Below are 19,522 nucleotides of genomic sequence, written 5' to 3'. Positions count from 1 at the left end.
TGTTTCATCTATGTACTACTTTCATTACCATACTATTGGTGCTCTGGTCCTCTTTCTGAGTCTGCATTACTAGAACTCCTTCCAGATTTGTGTCCGTGTGTGTGTGTGTGTGTGTGTGTGTGTGTGTGTGTGTGTGTGTGTGTGTATTGAGCTGTGAATTTGAATCAAGGTAGAACAATATCCTCATCAGTGTAGCAAGGAGAATCGAGGGAAAAAAGCTTGTTTCACACCCTGTTTAGGGGATTCTTACCTGATTCAGAAGATAAAAAAGTGAGGATGAATTTACTTACATCAGATTAACCGCTGCTTTAGACAGACATATTTAAAAGGAAACTGAGAAATGCCCTAATTATGGGACAAGAATGAGGGCAACACAAGTTGGCTATTATTTTTGTTAGTTTAATGAATAGCATTTAAAAATGAGGAGTTTCCCTGGTGAAATCTATTTATGAATTTAATGTATTTAGTTCCTCTAACATCTTTGCAAATATATTTTCAATCTGTGTGTGTGTGTGTGTATGGGGGGAACATATTACATAAACGATCATGTTGCATATAATAGCATAGATGTTGAGATATGTTTAACATTTCAATGTCTTGTCTACCTTCTTTAATCATTATTCTCATTGGCTACTACTGATGATATTTTTTGAAAACCAAAGGAAAAGTTCAGATGGGAAATGGCTGATCCACAGCAGAACTGGGAGTAGAATACAGCTCTCTGGATTTGTAGTTCAGAGCCTAAGCTCTAATCTCAATCATAAAACCCTCCTCAACTGTCTTCTTATGAAAAGAATCAATACCTTGATATAATATCTAACAAGGATCCTTCGGAGATCAAAGACCTGTAGCATGGTGGCTGCATTATTGTCAATGATGTTGTATCCTTCCAGGATGTACTGAGTTCGAGTGATCTCCCAAGTCAGCCAGCGTAGATTGAAAGCTGCATTGCAGGACAACAGGTGGGGCAAGTGACCTGGCTTACAGCAGCAGCAGCTCCGGTCATACTCATCACCTTCCATGATTGCTTCCACCTCTCTCTGCTGGCAGTATGTCCCTGAGAGATTTGCAAAAGTAAATTAAGATGAAGGTTACCAAAGCAATTTCTATAGGACTGACTGCAAGTTTTTATGCATAAAAATTTGATAAGCAATATGGTATAGTGAAAACCTGTTGGGTCTGGTATAGTGATATCTGACTTTGAAATCCATCTCTGACAATTAATAGCTTTGACTATGGCAGGTCACTTAGTAAAATGGAGATAATATTTGTACTGCTTATTTCACTAGGTTGATATGGGGAAGAATGTTTTGTAAGCCTGAATATACTATGTAAATAGTTATTATTAAGAATAGAGAAAATTGGATAAACAGAGAGGAGACATAGGTTCTTTTGTTGACTTTTCAAATAACTCTTTTGTCAAAACTGAATAAATCACTTTTCTCTGTTAAAGTGGAAAGATATTACTAGTTCACAGGGATATTGTGGGGAATTAGTATTTTAAAACCAAGGTGTGTTCAGTCTGTCAGGGAAAGAAAATAAGCAAGCTGAGGAATTTTCCAGAAATTTAAGAAAGGTCTTGGAGGGGCACAGTGGCATATAGGGAAATGTAAGAAATCCCATGAGAAAGTGATGGAGGGAGATGTCTAATATACAGAGTGGCTGGCTTTGGGTGGTCCAGAATTTAACCTCATACTCTGTCAAGAGAAAGCAAAGTGATAGAGGTGATGAGTGTCTAAATAAGAGTGTTGAAGCAAAGTGATGGAGGTGATGAGTGTCTAAACAAGAGAGACCTTGAAGAATTCAATGCCAGCTGTCAAAAGAGCAAAAAAGTAGTCAGAATACAAGAGGTTAAGGAGTGAATGATTAGTAAGGAAATGAAGGCAAGAGATGTAGACCATGTTGAGAGATTTTATGATGAAAGGAAGCAGAGAATTAGAGTAGGAGAAGGGATAGCAAAATCAAGTGAAGGTTTTTCTTTTAAGATAGAGTAGACTGACGCAGCTAGATAGTGCAGTGCATAGAGCACCAGCCCTAGAATCAGAAGGACCTGAGTTCAAATCTGACCTCAGATATTTAATAATTACCTAGCTATGTGGACTTGAGCAAGTCACTTAACCCATTGTGTTGCAAAAACCCCCCCAAAAAAAAAGATAGAGTAGGTCTATGTATGTTTGAGGCAGCTATGGGGTACAGTACTTAAAGTGCTGGTCTTTGAGCAAGAAAAACATGAGTTCAAAACCTCCCTTGGGTACTTAACCTAGGGAACTCATTTAATTTGTCTTCTTCCATTTCCTCACCAAGTCATATACCTCACAGGGCTGTTGTGAGGATAAAATGATATAATATGAAAAGCACTTTGCAATCCTTAAAATGCTTTACAAACAATAGCTTGAGCAAAGTCTCTAAAATTGTTAGAGGAGATGGTATCCAGGGTGCAGTTGCAGTAAAAGAGGAAGAATATGAAAAAAGAATAGATACATAGAGTACAAGATTGTAGATTAAAAGCTAGAATCAACCCTACAGTACATTGATTTCAACTGTCTCATTTTACAGATAAAGAAACAGAGGAGAGAAGAGACTTTCCCGGGGTTAAATTGCCATTGTCTGTGGTGGGTCTAGAACCTGATTCTTTTTGATCCCAAATCTCACCACATGGGCTCAATGCTGGTAATGACTTTTCTATATAATAGAAGGGAAAATTTGGCAATGACATTTGAGGTGGGAAAATTTTAATTGAGAAAGTGGGGGGGGTTGACATGAGAAAAGCTTGGGAGCATATGAGAAAACACTTGAAAGAATGAAGTTGTGTGGAGTATGCATTCACGCAAAGGCTCTTAAGAAGTTTAAAACATGATTTTATGTTTAAAATAAATTATATGGATAGGCCACTACTCATTTCTTTTACATGCTATATAGAATAGAAAATGACCTATTATATTTTTCCCTGAAACTTTTAAAAAGAATAAGTGGTTTGAAAAGGAGATGAAATTCTTCTAAAGAATAGAGCAAAGAGGCTCCTTTAACTAATAGTGATATGGATCATCAACAAACCTTGCTAGGAAACATGCAGCATAATTGAGGTATCCTATATATGAAGGCAATTGGGGAAGGTACTATATGAGTTGAATTCCCATAACATACATACATACATACATAAAAGATATTCAGACACCAGGGCAAAGGAAGACCACAACCTTCAAGGTTATAATGCTGACAAGATATAAAACCTAGGAAATAAATGAAGGAAAATCACTAATAATAAATCATAGGATCTAGAGCTAGTAGGAACGCCAAGACATTTACATATGTATATATATATATGTATATATATGAATGTATTTATATTTATCATCTATCATATCTAGCTGTCTATATACTTATCAATCCATCTATCGCAATGGTCTCATGTTTCAGGTAAAGACAATGTTACCCATGGGAGTTGTATATGACTTGTCCAAGGTCACCAAGCCAGGATTTGAATCTAGTCATTCTAACTTCAAAGGAGCTTCATTTCAATCCAATTTTGCTGTTTATTACCTGTATGCCCTTGGTTAAATCACTAAACTTTCCAGACACTCATTTTTCTCCTTTGATAAAATATAAATATATAGTATAGATTGGAATACATAAAATGGGATACATAGACTCCCCAAGAGGTCAATGGATAAATCTCAGGTGGTCTGTGAATTTAAATGGGGGAAAATACATATTTATTATAACGAATCTTAAACTAAAATTTAACATTTCTTTCAACTATTTAAAAATATAATTCCGGGAACAGGTCTATTGGTCTTATCAGACTACTGAACGAGTCTAGGACATTAATGAAGACTAAAAATTCCTGGACTAAATAATTTCTAAACTTCCTTCTAAGATCCTATATTTCAAATCTCTTGAAATTCTAGGATTTAGTCATTCAGAAATAATCGAAGTTTCTAATAGTATGGAAATATTGAATAGCTAAATTTCCTACAAGTGAGCCTTCAGTACAGTCAGACATAAGTTTTCTAGACAGCCAGGTGATGCAGTGGATAGAGGGCTGGGTCTGGAGGCCTAAAGACTTGAATTCAAATCTGGTCCCCCATTCTCATATGATAGACCCTGGACATGTTACTTAACCTATGTTTGCCTCAATTCTCTCAGCTGGGCTGCTAATAACACCAGGATTGTTGTGAGGATTAAATGAGATAAAAATATCAAAGTACTAATAAAGCAAAAACAATTCTAAAAGACTTGTGAAGGAAAATACCATCCATATTCAGAGAAGGAACTGTAGAGTTTAAATGCAGAGCCAAGCTTACTATCTTCAATTTTTAAAAGTTGTCTTGGGTATTGTGTGTTTTCTCTGTAATATTTTCCTGTTTTGATTTTATTCTTCTTTCACAACATGATTAATATGGATCTATGTTTAGCAAGGATATACATGTAGACTATATTTGATTGCTTTCTGTCAGGGGGGAGGGAAGGGAGGGAGGATAAAAAAAATAAAACTCAAAACCTTCCAAAATTGATCATTGAAAAGTAAAATAAAAGATAGAAGAGAGCATAACAGTGTCTGTAAGATACTAAGCACTACATTAATGTCATTTATCATCATCATCATCATCATCATCATCATCATCATTTTGTTGGATAGGAAAAATCCCAAGAACAACCAATTAATAGCCCTGGTTTGCAGATGATTTCACTGAGACGCATTAAGGAGAAACAATCTTTACCAAGAAGATGGTCAATAGAGTTCTCAGAAATGTGCTATGTAGAAGTGTGGAGGAGGATTTTAGCATTATAGGGATTAACTCACTTGTTTATATAACACAATTCAAAATCCTAATTTATTTCCTACCGTTCTCTCCACCTCCTCCATCCAAACTGCAGCAGCTGTTATATAACACTGCTGAAAATTGTTTTTTTCTTCACATCAAATAAACATTCATTGTCTCCCATTGGGTGGGGGTTGTGGGAGAGGTGGGAGGAGGGGCACAGTTCCAAAGTGACTGAATAAAATGCACATTTAACACAACAGACTGTGAAGAGAACAAACAGACATTTTTGCATTAATTAAATGGCAACAGAAATAACAAATTTTGCCATGAAGGGGGCAGCCGCTTACTCAATAGACAGGCAGCCGCCACTGGTGAAAGTAGCCCAACCTCAGGATTCAAGCTACTTTCCTCGGAGGACAAAATGAAAAAAAAATCAAAACAGCAACAACAAAACAGTCCTTCAGTTACAGCCAAGCCCCAGGATCAAAAAGTCAATAAATTTGAGGGGCAATGAAGTAGAATTCATTGCGAGAAGACATTAATGCCACTTTGTTACAGAGAAGATTGACCAGTGAGAGACATACTAGCTGAGAAAGTTGAGTTTGAATCCCAGTTCTATTATTTTTTCTCTTTTATATAATGGAAATAAGAATTACCTATGCTACCTAACTTGAAGTTTGCAAAGGAAATAACCTTTTTTAAAATCTTACAACATCATACAAACATGAGATACTGTCCTTTCTAATTGGTCTCAAGGAGAAGCTACATAATCTTATCGGTATTGCATTCTGCAAAATGTCCACGATACTAATAGGGTGATGGATGGCTATACAGACTTCTTTCACTTTTTGCAGTCTTGCTTACCTCCTTGTTCTAAATGCTGCCTCTTTCATGCCTTTTTGTTTTTGTTTAGGTCCTCCTGACTCCAGGGCCAGAGTTCTCTCTACTGTGCTACCTAACTATTCCTATTTTATGCTTTTTAAAGCTTTGATCTGTTCTTTATTGGTGAAAACAAGTACTGTAGTTATATTTAATGGATTGAAAAATTAACTGTTTTCATCATTCTTCTTTCTGACAGTTTCCAGGGTATATTATTGACAAAGACTGAGGCCAGATATTCTTTTGGTACATCCAAACTCAAAATACGCCACACAAACTCATCAAATCTCACCCTTAACCTGCCGTTCCTCCAAAATGTCCTATTTGTCATTGATGGCACCCCATATCTCTATTTAATCCATAATTGAAAACTTGGAATCATTTTTGACTCTGTCCTATTCTTACCCTGTACATTGCTAAATCCCATTGATCCTCCTTCCACAACAACTCATGGCCCTCACCTGCCCTTTCTAATCTCTTTGTCATTCCTCTAAGGCAGACTCTCAGGCCAAGTCAAATCCACAAGCATATGTTAAGTGTCTAACAAATGGCAGGTACTACAATATATCTATGGAAAAAAATAATAAAAAATAATTCTGGTTCTCAGGGAGCTCACAGTGTAACAGGGAGACATCCTTCAAACAAGAATCTATAGAATGAATGGGTGATAATCAAAAAAGAAAAGCACTGGCAATAAGAATTGGGAAAAGACTTCTTGTAAAGTTATGCTTTTAATTGCTACTTGAAGAAGCCAAAGAAGCCAGGAGTTGAAGATGAAGAGGTAGAAAATTACAGGTATGGGGGAACCTCCAATGAAAATGAACTCATTTGAAAGAAGGAATGTCTTGTACAAGGAGTAGCAAAAAAATCAATGTTACTGGATCACTGAGTATGCCTTCACTATATTTGTTTGGTTGATTAGTACTGTCAGTCTCTTAATGACCCAGTTTGGGATTTTCTTGGCAAAGATGCTGGAATAGTTTGCCATGTCCTTATCCAGCTCAGCTCATTTTACAGGTGTGGAAACTGAGGCAAACAGGGTTAAATGACTTGCACAGGGTCATATAACTGGTAAGTGTCTGAGGTTAAATTTGAACTCACAACATCCTGACTCCCAGGGCCAGGGATCTGTCCACTGGGTCACCTGGTTGCCTCAATTACTTTCTTTATAAAAAAGTAAAAAAATAAATGAATACTAATTACCTTTTAACTGAATAGTTAGGATAGTGGTGTTCCTAATTTCAACCTCTTCCCAAGTAATCTTTCATTAGAAATCACATTAGTGATCACAAACATTCTCAAAAACTTAGGTGACTTCCTATCATATATAAAATGAAAAAAAAATCAACAACAATTTCCTTTTCTAGGCATTCAAGACTTTTTATAATCTGGCTCCATGCTAATTCTCCATCAGTTTCTTTTATGAATTCTGTCTTCAGTCAAATTGTACTGCTTATTTTTCCTCCCATTTATCTCATATCTTCTACTTCTGTAAGTTTATACAAACACATATAAACCATCATACATACCAACATACAAACCAACATACATATATTTCTAGTCATTGATATCCTTTCCTATCTTCAAGATCTAGCTCAAGTGCTCTCTTCCATAAACACTTCTCATGCCAAGAAGCCCTTGAAGTTTTCCCTAGTGCTCCCAATTAGAAGTGAGACCTCTCTGCCCAACACCTCATTCCTCTCTATTTGACTTTTCATTCACATTCTAGTTTGTTATTGTTGTTTACATGATGTATTACTCCATCACTAGCTTGTATGACAAGTCTTCTGGAGGCCAACATAGCTAAATTCATGCACACTCATCAGCAATTTGGCTACAGATGAGTTTTTAAGTCTTACACATTATCAAAGATTGCCACCAAATCCTTGAGGGAGTGGAAGTGGGGGCAATACCCAAATTGATGAAATTATACAATTCTAGAATGAAATATTGAATTAGGTCTTTCCCCATTATTAAATTTTAAGATCTATGTGAGACAGAGTCTATGTCATTTTTCTTCTTTGTATTCCCATTGGTATACATGTCCTTAATCATAAAAATGATTTAATGAGATAAGGAACTCCCAGTATAGAAACTTCCTCCACTGATGCCAATCTACATATAATTTATAAGCTTGGAGAGTTTCCAAGGGCAACAGGAGGCTAAATGAATTTCCTACACTCACAAAGATAGAATTTGAATACATTTCTGTCTGGCTCCAAGACTCAGACCCCTACAGACTATCTCATATGGCCTCTCAACTTGTTGCTGAGAGATATTAACTAGATTGGAGAAATTGCTTACCTAAAAAAATGATAATTAAACTTAATTATCTGTTAATAGTCCATCTGGTGCCATATTTTCTACCATATTCCCAGGTATTTAGATTTCTTGGACAGTCTAAAGGCAGTGATCTATTATTCATAGTACATCCTTTATAGAACATGTGTTCCTGGTAAATCCTCCAAAGTCAGAATTATCAGGATGCTATCCAGACATTCCCATCATATCTAGAAAACATCCCCATAAATAGGTTTTATATTTCCTCTTGTTTGAAGTATAACTAGTTATCTCATAACTGAGCTAACACCTCATAAGAAATGTCTTCAGTGGTTACTGTGGTATGCAAGTATTTTTGAAGACCATTAGTTAAACCAATTGTTATCAGAATCTAATCCAAATCCAGACCCTCACTTTTATTCTCATTGGTTCATTTAAGATGAGTCAAAGCCCTCTGCTAATCTTAGTGATATCTTCTGCCAACATTTGGGAACTTATCTTAAGCATTAGTTTAAAACCATCTACATTGGTTGAGCAATCTGTTAACCTTATTGTTCCACTGTTTTTCAGTTGTGACTCACTTTTTGTGACCCCATTTGAAGTTTTCTTGAATTGGCCAGCTCCTTTTACATCTGAGGAAACTGAGTCAAACAGGATTAAATGACTTGCTCAGGGTCATACAGCCATTAAGTGTTTGAGAACATATTCAGACTCAGATCTTCCTGACTCTGGACCTAGTATTCTGTTCATTATGGTGCCACCTAACTGCCTGTCTGCAAATTCTAATATTATTCTTTCTGTTCTCCTGAATTCTATTGCCTTCCCCATACTGATTACCTCCAGTTTATCCTGATTATATCTCATTTATGCATAACTGCTTGCAGATTGTCTTCCTTATTAGACTATGAGCTCCACGAGAGCAGGGATATTTCGGTTTTTGATTTATTTTTGTTTATGCCTTTCTTTAACTCCTCAGTGCTTAATTCAGTCCTTTGACATATAGTATGTGCTTAATAAATGCTTGTTCATTGGCATTCTCCAGGTTATCAAAGGACTTTCAGAAGTTCTAAACATGTATTTTTTCTTATTTTCTAGAAAGTGCAAAATAATAGTAAAACGAGAAAGTCAATTTTTACCATAGATAGTTTAGTGAAGAGATTAAAGCTATATTTAATCATATAAAAACTTGTTCCAAATCATTATTGATTAGAGAAATACAAATTAAAACAACTATGAGATACCACTTCATACCTATCAGAATGGTGAAAATGATCCGTTCTGGAGAGATTGTGGGAAGATTGAATGAACATTAATGCACTGTTGGTAGAGTTAGCTGTGAACTAATACAACCATTCTGGAGAGCAATATGGAACTATGCTCAAAGGGCAATAAAACTGATCATACACTTTGACCTAGCAATTCCAATATTAAACTTATATCCAAAAGAAATCATAAAAATGGGAAAAGTCCCACAGGTTCAAAAATATTTATAGCAGCTGTTTTTGTAAATAATTGGAAATTGAGGGAATGCCAATCAATTGGGGAATGCATGAACAAGTTATGGTATATAAATATTATAGAGTGCTGTTGTTCTATAAGAAATGAACCTTTAGAGATGCATTGACTTACACAAACTGATGCTGAGCAAAGGGAGCAGAACCAAGAGAACATTGTACACATTAACAACAACATTGTGAGTTGATCAGCTTTGATGGATGTAGCTCTTAGCAATTCAGAGAGCTAGAAAAACCCTGGGAGACCTGTTATGGACAATGCCATCCACATTCAGAGAAAAAAAAACCCCAACTCCACAGAAACTGAACAGATACCATATTCACTTTTTAAAATCTTCTCTTATGTTTTTCCTTTCTATCTATCCTATGGTTTTCTTTTCCCTCCGTTCTAATTTCCCATACACAAAATGACTAATATGTAAACATGTTAAGCACAAATGAACTTATACAACTTGTTTGTGGCTGAGAGAAGGTGGTTGGGAAAGGAAGAAAAATGTGTATCTTTATAAATATGCAAGTTGATGAATTGAAAAACTTTTGTAACATGTAATTGAAAAAATAAAATAAAATATCAATAAAAATAGTTTTAGAGAGGAAAGGAAATTTTTTTTGTATTGAAAATTTCACAAATTTCTACATATATTTATCAGTGTTAAAATGGGAGTTAATGGTGCTTCTGAAGAAAGGCTAATGAACCAGAAGAAAAGTGCATCTGATTTATTCTGTGTAAAGTTAGTTTCCCAACTTGAAAATTGGGAAAAGGGAACCCAGGGTGGCTAGGTGGTGCAGTGGATAGAGCACTGGCCCTGAAGTCAGGAGTACTTGAGTTCAAATCCAGCCTCAGGCACTTAATAATTACCTAGCTCTGTGGCCTTGGGCAAGCCACTTAACCCCATTGCCTTGCAAAAAAAAAAAATTAAAAAAAAAAGAGAACCAGTGTCTGTCTTCTGGAGATGCTTCAGTATGCATTATCTCTGTCTCCAAATTCAGGCAGGGTTTTATTACATTCCATAGACCACAGAGGACTGGTAGGAAAAAAATGGGGCTGTTAAACTTTGGCCTACTTGGCTTCATGAGTTATTGATGCTTCTTGGAGAAAATGGCAGATAACTCAAAGACATGATTATTCATTTTTAATCTTGTCTGCCAAAAAAACCAGCTTCAGAACAATTTTAATCCCCCTGGTATAGTCCCTAGGGGAAAAGGAAAGCTCCCAGGAATTGAAGACTATTAAAAAAAAAAGACCACTACTATGTCTACTAAATTAACAACATAAATTATGTTAACTTGACTCTGTTCCCTTTCTCAAGTGCAGACTAAGTCATATCTGGCACACTTGGCATAAACATTTGTCTTACTCTCACACATTTATTTAATATATTTACATACATGCATGCATATATAAGTATAAATATAAAAATATAATATATATATACATATACATACATACATAGAGAAATATAGAGACCAGGGAATCATAGTGTTTAAGAGATTTCTGAGGCAATGAAAAGTTCATTGGTTTGGGAGGTCAAAAGACCTAGTTTTGATCCTTGGTTTTGATTTTAATGAGTTTATGACTCTAGAGTGAATTGAACTTCCTAAGCTTCAGTTTCTTCATTTGTAAAACACGTGTCATATTATTCACATGCTTACTAACTCATAGATTTATTGTACAAAAATTTTTTATGAACTTAAAAGTATTGCATTATATAGCCTTAAAGACTTTTCAGACCTGTGGTTATAAGGAAACTCAGACTACCTGATCCAAACTTTTCTTAAAGTCTATGGCAATAGAATTAAGCTTTGTAAAGTTCTAAAACACTCATAAGACTTCAAATATAAACCTGTCAGTCTAATGATCTGACTATCTAAGTTGGGAGAGAAGCTTCTTCAGAAGGATGTCCACCAATGCTGATTTTTTAATCACCACATTTCATGAAAATTATTTTACCATGACATTGAAGGACAATAATCTCTGAAAGTATTCTCTACATTTAATGATAAAACCAGAAAATCTTGAATTATTAAAATAATAGTCAATATTATTAAGAATAATGCTTGTCCTTCATTTTCAAAGAAGACCATGACAACAGGGAGGTGATGCCATGACAAGTACATGCATTGGAGTTGAGTGAGGGGGATGCTGTGCTAAGTCTCCAGCCTCACTTTCTCCTCCAGAGCCATTTGGATCCAGTGGTCAGATATGACAGTACAACTGGAGATGGACCTGGATGTGGGGCATTCAGGGTTAAGTGACTTGCCCAAAGTCACACAGCTAGTAAGTGGCAAGTTGTCTGAGGTTGTATTTGAACTCCTGTCCTCCTGAATCCAACCTAAAGCACAGGGCCTATTGTTCTGATACTCCACCCTGCCAATGATTTCAGTCAACCCTAAATTTCTATAAGCAGAAAAGCTTGCTTATTCAGAATCAGAATAGTTTTATTGGGAAATGGTGCTTCATTGATGAGCAAATAAATGATCATTTTTTTAATTCTCCCCAGAGGTCTACTAATGATGAATTCCAGTTCTTAAAGGTTAAATGATAATGTAAATTCCCACCAGACTCATTAAATTTGTCATTTTGAATCTTTAATTTTGGTCTAGGATGGAAGAAAAAAGGAAACTTCTTTCTTCCTAAGGTCATTATGTTTCAAAGCTTAAATCTTTGAAGACTCTAACAATTAGAGTTACCCAACAATGAGACAACTGGCATTAAGAGGATAGTTTGACTAGAAGATTCTATTCCTAGATTTAATAATTTGCTGAGCATATCTATATCTCTCTTTTAGGGGAAGAGGGAGACTAAGGAGAAAAGACTGGGAAAGTCCTCCTTCCATTTTAAGGAAGGAAAGATGTCTTAGAAAAGAAACAAAATTACAAACCCCAACTCTGAAATGCCTTAACATTTCTGTTAGTAATAAATCAGATTCTCTGTTTAATAGAGGGTGCTAGAATAACAAAATCATTTTGCATTCATATATCAAGCAGGATGTTGAAGAATGCTTCTTTTTTCAACTTACTGCCACCGAATTGTCCTCATCTAGGGGTCCTATTCCTTTAGTAGGTTCAAAAAACTAGAAATTTTGCTGAAAAAGGAACTACTTGTAGGACCAGAAAGTATCTCTATCATCTAGACACTCATGATGGTTTTTTTTTTTAGGTTTTTGCAAGGCAAACGGAGTTAAATGGCTTGCCCAAGGCCACAGAGCTAGGTAATTATTAAGTGTCTGAGACCGGATTTGAACCCAGGTACTCCTGACTCCAGGGCTGGTGCTTTATACACTATGCCACCTAGCTGCCCCATCACTCATTATGTTTTTAATGGATATTCTAAACCTTGCTTCTCCTCCAACCTAGCATTCATTTACTAGTCATTTTGTTCTTTGATGGGATATTTTCAGTTCCAGTCTATAATACTTTAGACTATCATGAGATTATAGATTTAGAGGGAATTTTACAGACCATCTGTGACAACCCCCTCATCTTAGAGAAAATAATTGAGGCTCAGAGAGATTAAAGTGATAGCATGTGGCTGGTCTGGGATTTGAATTCAGGTCCTCTGATTACAATTACAAAGCATTTCCTCTGTATGCCTCACTAGAGGAATCAAGGGGTGATTGGAGTGTACATAGTAAGTTATGACCATAATTTTTATTAATTTCTTTTCTCAAAGTAATCTATGTTATGATACCTTATATATTATTTAAACTGGGATGAGGTTTTACAATCTAAAAACCAACAACACAAAGATTTAATTACACAGAAAATTATGCAGGTACCAAATAAATAAGTGATACATTCACAGATCAATAAGATTCTTTGTTAGCCTAATCCATACTATCTATCTTACAGTAGCCATACTTCATTCATTACATCTTCATGATACTTTACAAATTTTTATCAAATATAAATTTATCTCTTTCTACATATATATGAGATACAAATCATAGATGGATATAGAAACAGATGACTTTATATATATGTTGGATAGATGAGTAGGTAAATAATAGAGAAGTGGATATAGATGAGAGAGACAGAGAGAGGGAAGGGGAAAAGAGGGAGGGAGGGATAGAGTGGGGAGAGAGATAGAGGAAGAAAGGGAGAGGTGGGGAAAGGAAGTTATATTCTAATAGAGAAAAACAACACATAAAAGGAAGTAGAAAGGGGGAAAATATGGAGTACATATGGTAGAAAAGTGAAATGTAGGCCTGGTTCTGCAAAGGATGTCAAAAGTTTATCTATGAAGACTTGGACTATACAGCCCAAAAGGTTTGAGGATGAGCACTGGAGTGTTGGTGGCTTGGTGTGGAGATGGTTGGGAAGTATCATGGAAGCCAGGTTATGATTTCTGGAACCTGGTCTTCATGCTACAAGGTTGAAGATTAGTATAGTGAGAGAAATTTATCATTTGTTTTTGGTTGAAAAGCCACATAGTGTAGGGGACCAATGGCTATCCTTGGAGTCAGGAAACTCTAGGTTCGAGTTTTACTTCTGATACTGGTTACTTGACCATGAGTGAATTACTTGACATCTTAGTCCCCAGACAAGTCTCTAAGATTGTAAATTGTATAGTTGTTGATCTGCATTAGTGAGGTAATTTCTATATTGGTAGTTCCCCATGATGACACCATCGCAGATTTTCTCTTCCTCCCTACCCTTAACCCCAAAATACTCTTTACTAACTGTTTACAATCTGTTATGGCTGACTTTGATCAATTAACCCAAATTGTCAACCTAAATATTTGGTTAGGAAACTTTTAAACTGATATCTAATTGTTAGAGATCATTAACAAACCTATATCCATGTCTAGACTACTCATAATTAGCCAGTAACTTGTCTGGTGGCCTCTGGGACTTGACATGTATTCTTTTTTTTTCCTTTTTGGTTTTTTCAAAGCAGTGGGGTTAATGGGGCTTGCCCAAGGTCACAGAGCTATGTAATTATTGAGTGTCTAAGGCCGGATTTGAACTCAAGCCCTCCTGACTCCAGGGCTGTTATTCTATCTATTGCACCACCCAGTCGCCCCTTGACATGAATTCTTAAGGAGCAGAAGGAGCTGTCATGGACTTGCATCTATGGAAACTTTGACTAGAGACCTGATGTAGGGAAACCACTTTATAGATTTATTTCACAACCTTGTTTAACTGTTTCCATGTGTTTTCAAAATTTTCTCCTGCTATAACGATTTTCAGTCTTGTGATGTAGCCTGGATTTGTTCTTGGAAAAAGGATAGAGTTTCATTTAAAAGAAGCCAGGCTATAAAAGTTTAGTGAATCCACTTATCACTACATGATCATTTTAAGGAAATTCTAGGTAAGAGGGAAAAGGGATGGATCACTTTAAGGATGAGAAAAAAAAGAAATAGGGAAAAGACGGGGAGATAGAAATTTTCTAGTGTCTGGTGAAGACAATCAATTAGTTTCATATTGCTGGCAAAAGACACATACTACACCATTCCTCCTTATTAACAATGCTTCAGAATACCACTCAAGGAGTGAGAAGACTGTCTCTTGTTTCCTATTTGACTTTGGAAAAATCAGTGAACCTCTTCGGGCTTCAGGGTAATCCTATGTAGAATAGAAAATCTGGATTGTAAGGACTGAGGGCTGGCCAGAGGATCTTGTCTTCTGCTATTATTACTTACTTACATAGAACCTTGCCTAGCCTGGCAGAATGTACATACTACTCTTTACAGACCCTTAAGTTAAAATAACTGCTAAAAAACCAGAGCAGAGAGCAAATTCTTTTCTTCCTGTTTTTCTAGCTATACTACAATTGCACCTAACAGTTTCTAAACCTGAGCCACTGCCTATCTATTCTTTGTGTGCTTCCCCAGATTAAAACAATGACCCCTAGATTCAGCTACTTCTTGCTTCTTCTTGCTCCAGTCTGCTTAAATTGACTTCTGAAAACTGATTCTGTGTAGAAATAATGATGAAGATGATGATGATGCTAATGATGAAAAGAAAGCTTTTGGCAAATGACCTGGAATTTTTTCAGTGGAAACATAAGGCAAGGTTCTCAGCTGAGAGATGAGGGGGAGAGAGCTAGGGAAACTGAGAGGAAGGATAAAAAGGTTACAAAAAGCTGCTGTAATGAGGATAGTCACTTGGGAAGGTGTGAAAGGATTGCTTTGCTGTGGTGAGAGCCCAGATGAGATTACATAATATAAATTTAAAGTGGATATAGTTAGTAAAGTTTCATGATTTTCTCCACCTTTATTTGGCAGCATGTGAGTAAGAACAGACAGCTTTGTCTAGGTAGACCTAACTTTTGGGAGACCTGTATGCTTACTGTGAAAAGCTCTGTTGCCTTTGGACCTTTCCTTTTTACCTATGAGATTTGATTGACCCCAGAATATTCCCCAAACCCTGGCTATGCTAGTTTTGAACACTGCTGTTTTCCACTATGTCAACTTGATGAAATGAAAACTTTCTCTTATTTCTTGTTTTGTCAATCAGACTTGAGGGAAGTCAGTTCTATTTCTATGCATGTCCCATTTGGCCAGAATAACATTGTACTCTATTAACAAGCATTCAATAAATCCTTTCTGAGTTGCTTTTTGTCCCTCTTTCAATATTCACATTCCTTCTAATTATATCTCATCCAATATCTTCTGTCTTTTTTGGCTTCTTCCTTGTTCCTGGGAAGCTTCTCTCAGGTTACATTTTCCCAGTTGCTCTCTTTACTTTTAAACATTATTCCTCTCTGCTGACAATGCTAGTGATCCTGGCTCTTTAACCTCTCCCTTTAGGAGAATTAACCCATCCACCTGCTCCAACTAGCTGACTGAAGGAGATCAGAAATGACTGAACTGATAATCAACTCTCCCTGCTCTATTCTTTCGCTTCCAACTACACAAATGAATGACATTATAATGGGATGTGAAATCCAACAGATTCAATTTCCTTTGAGAAACTTTGAACCTGGTGCCCCTGACATCATTGCCCTCCTTGCAGAGTTCATTATTTGTTACCCTGACTTGGACCTAAAGCCGATTATTAAACTGTCAAATCTTGAATGACTTCTTTAAAAAGCCCATAACATTTGGTAGTTGGAAGAATTACTCATAAAATCTCAAAGTGAAGAGACCAGTGAAGTCCTGTAACTCACTGCAGCCCAGTTCTTTGGAATTACAAAAGAAGCAATGGAGTTTCTATTCTGGGACCTTCACTATGCCCAGGCTAAAAGAAAAAGGAAAATAGAAAAAAAAAATTGGCTCCTTCAATGAAATTTGTCTCCTGCTTGTGCTATCACAGCAGTATCCACATTAATCATTCACTTCAACCCCCTCAATATAAATAGGGTTGCTTTAGATTCAGACTTCCATGCTCAATTATTAGCAATACCCAACACAGAGAAGGAATCAGAGAGTTTTGACTCCTGTGCATTCACCCCTTGTGGGATGCCTTTTTTTTCTTTGAAAGAAAGCAAACTATATTTTTACTAGCTCACCCTTTAATTTCCTGCACTCGAGCTGGTGGAATTAGTGACTCAAGGAAGAATACAATGGGGTATTCTGAACCCAGTTTATCTGTTAGGGAGAAGGGTAAAATCATAGGGTCATACATCTTATATAGAGGCAGAGATGACAAGATATCTTAATTAAACAAGAGAGGAGGCAGAGCCATACTCAAAGCACTGGTTAGATGCAATTGAAAAAAAAATTGAATTGTGAAATGAGTCATCCCTTTTTTCTCTTTATCATTTTGGTTCCTTTCTTCTTATCTTCAAATCTAATTGTTTTCACCATCCTAAAAAACCTTCACTGGACCTTTCCAGTTATCGACCTAGATGTCTCCTTTTTATGAATTAAACTCCCTGAAAATTTAACTATACTGGCTACTTCCATTTTTCCCCTCACCCTCTTCTTTGCCCTTTGCAATGTCTTCTGCTCTTGTACCTCAAGTGAAAAAGTTTACTCTGAAGTTATCAATGACCTCTTAATTTCCAAACATGGTAACATTTTTCTTAGTTCTAATCTTTCTTAACCTACATTTGATATTTTGACTTCTGTGTATGGCTAGACAGATAAGAGAGCAGAACTCAGAGTCAGGAAGAACTTAATTTGAATACTGAATCAACATTTACTAGCTTTGTTGACTGAGCAAGTCACTTAATTGTGTACCTACATCAGTAGTTCTGAACTAGAAGTTCAGATAATAGCACCAATCTTTCAGAATTGCTGTGAGAATCAAATTAACTAATTTATATAAAGTAATTTATAAAACTCGAAATCACTATTTAAATGAAAGCTATTATTTGTGATGAAGCTAGATAGAGCACCGAATCTGGAGTTAGGAAGATTCCTCTTCTGATTTCAAATCTAGTCTCAATTTATTCAATTTGACCCTGAGCAAGTCTATAAGATATAAGCTTTTATAGTTTGCCTCAGTCTTCTCATCTGTCAAGTGAATGGACAAGGAAATGGTAAATCATTGCAGTATCTTTGCTAAGAAAACCCCAAAAGGGGTAATGAAGAGTTGGACACAACTGAAAAATGATTAGACAACAAATTAAAATTATAAAACCATAAAAAGAATCTCTTACTATATATACTGTCTCCTCTTTTTTTTAATGACAGTACTTTTCTCTTATTTGCCTCTTCCTAACCATGCTTCAATCACATTTGCTTGCTCATTATCCACATCATACCTTTAGGTAATTTTCAAGGTTCTAGCCTGTGCTTTTCTTTCCCCCTCCTCCAATCTTTCTCTAAATTCTCTAGTCAGTTTAATGGTTTTAATTGTCATCTCTATTCAGATAACTTCCAGATCTCTGTCATATCTTCCCTAATCTGCCCCCCCCCAAACTTCAGTCCCAGATTGGGCATTTCAAACTGGATTTCCTGGCTGCAACTTTTTTTTAATGATTTATTTTCACATTACTATAATAATCTTATTGTGAAAGTAGACATAAATCCCCCTCCCCCCCAAAAAAAGATAGAGAAAGCTCAAGAGAAATGAGGTGAGAGGAAAAACAGTGTACTTCAGTCTGTGTTCAGATACCTTTGACTTTGTGTTTGGGATGAGTTGCATTCTTTATCATAAGTCCATCAGAGAAGTTGCTTCAATATTTTTTCCCTTAGTTACTATTGTTAACTGTATTTCCCTCCATTCTATTTCTCCCCACTCCCATTTATTTTATTCTCTCTCTTCTTTCACCTTGTCCCTCCTCAGAAGTGTGTTTTATCTGACTAACCTCTCCCACAATCATCCTTCGTTTCTATTACTTATACCCCCTTCCCCTCCCCCTGTCCCCCTTCTCCCATCCCTTTCCTCTCCTTTTTCCTCTAGGGTAAGATTGATTTCTATACCTTATTGAGTGTGCATGTTATTTCCTGTCTGAGACATTTCTGATGTTCTGTCTGTATCTTAAACAACATATCTACAACTAAACTAATTATTTTTCCCACTATACCTTTCCCTTGTCTGATCTTCCCTATGTTTGTCAAAGGACCACTAGACTTTCCTGATTCTGGAGGAGAGAGTGAGATTGATGACTTTGTGCAACTTTGCCTTATTTAAATCCAATTTACTTGCAAGTCAAGATACAAGTCATCGCACTCATGATGTCATTGGTCTTCTTTGAGCACAAATGATTTATGTCATTGGTCCTCTTTGAGAACCAAAACAACAATTTATGTCAAAGATATGACCATCTTTCCAATGTATCTAGTTTGTAACCTTGGCATTATTCTGGACTCCTCACTCTTTGTCTTGCCACATATCCAATCAGTAGTCAAATATTATTTCTACTTTTAAACATTTCTCTTACTAAACCACATCTCTCTACTAATGCAGCTACCACCTAGATGCATTGACCTCTGGTCATTCCTCCAGGATTTCTGTATATTGCTGTCAAAGTTATTTTCCTCTTACTCAAACATAGAGTAATTCTCTATAGAGGTTTCTTATTGACTCTATGATAAAATATAAACTACTCTATTTAGCTTTTAAAAGCCTATGCAATCTAACCCAGATCCATATTTTAGGTCTTACTGGATATGCTCCCCAACATACTCTTTAATTAAATCAAAATCTTTGTCCCTAATGCCATTTCCTATTCCTGTGCCTTTATAT

The 19,522-nt window shown here is 36.1% G+C and overlaps 1 protein-coding gene across 1 annotated transcript in view; it reads right to left on the bottom strand.

Moving 5' to 3' along the window:
- PCNX2 (pecanex 2) overlaps positions 1 to 19,522 on the bottom strand; it is a 413,266-nt gene that overhangs the window by 54,493 nt on the left and 339,251 nt on the right. Inside the window, exon 26 of the mRNA XM_074222998.1 lies at positions 804 to 1,057. Within this exon, the coding sequence (XP_074079099.1) occupies positions 804 to 1,057 (254 nt within the window). The remainder of the gene's footprint in view (positions 1 to 803; positions 1,058 to 19,522) is intronic.

This window comes from Macrotis lagotis, chromosome 2 (assembly GCF_037893015.1).
Source record: "Macrotis lagotis isolate mMagLag1 chromosome 2, bilby.v1.9.chrom.fasta, whole genome shotgun sequence".
NCBI lineage: Eukaryota > Metazoa > Chordata > Mammalia > Peramelemorphia > Peramelidae > Macrotis > Macrotis lagotis.
Note: the sequence above shows the minus strand (reverse complement) of the source record. Positions and strands in the feature narration are given on the sequence as shown.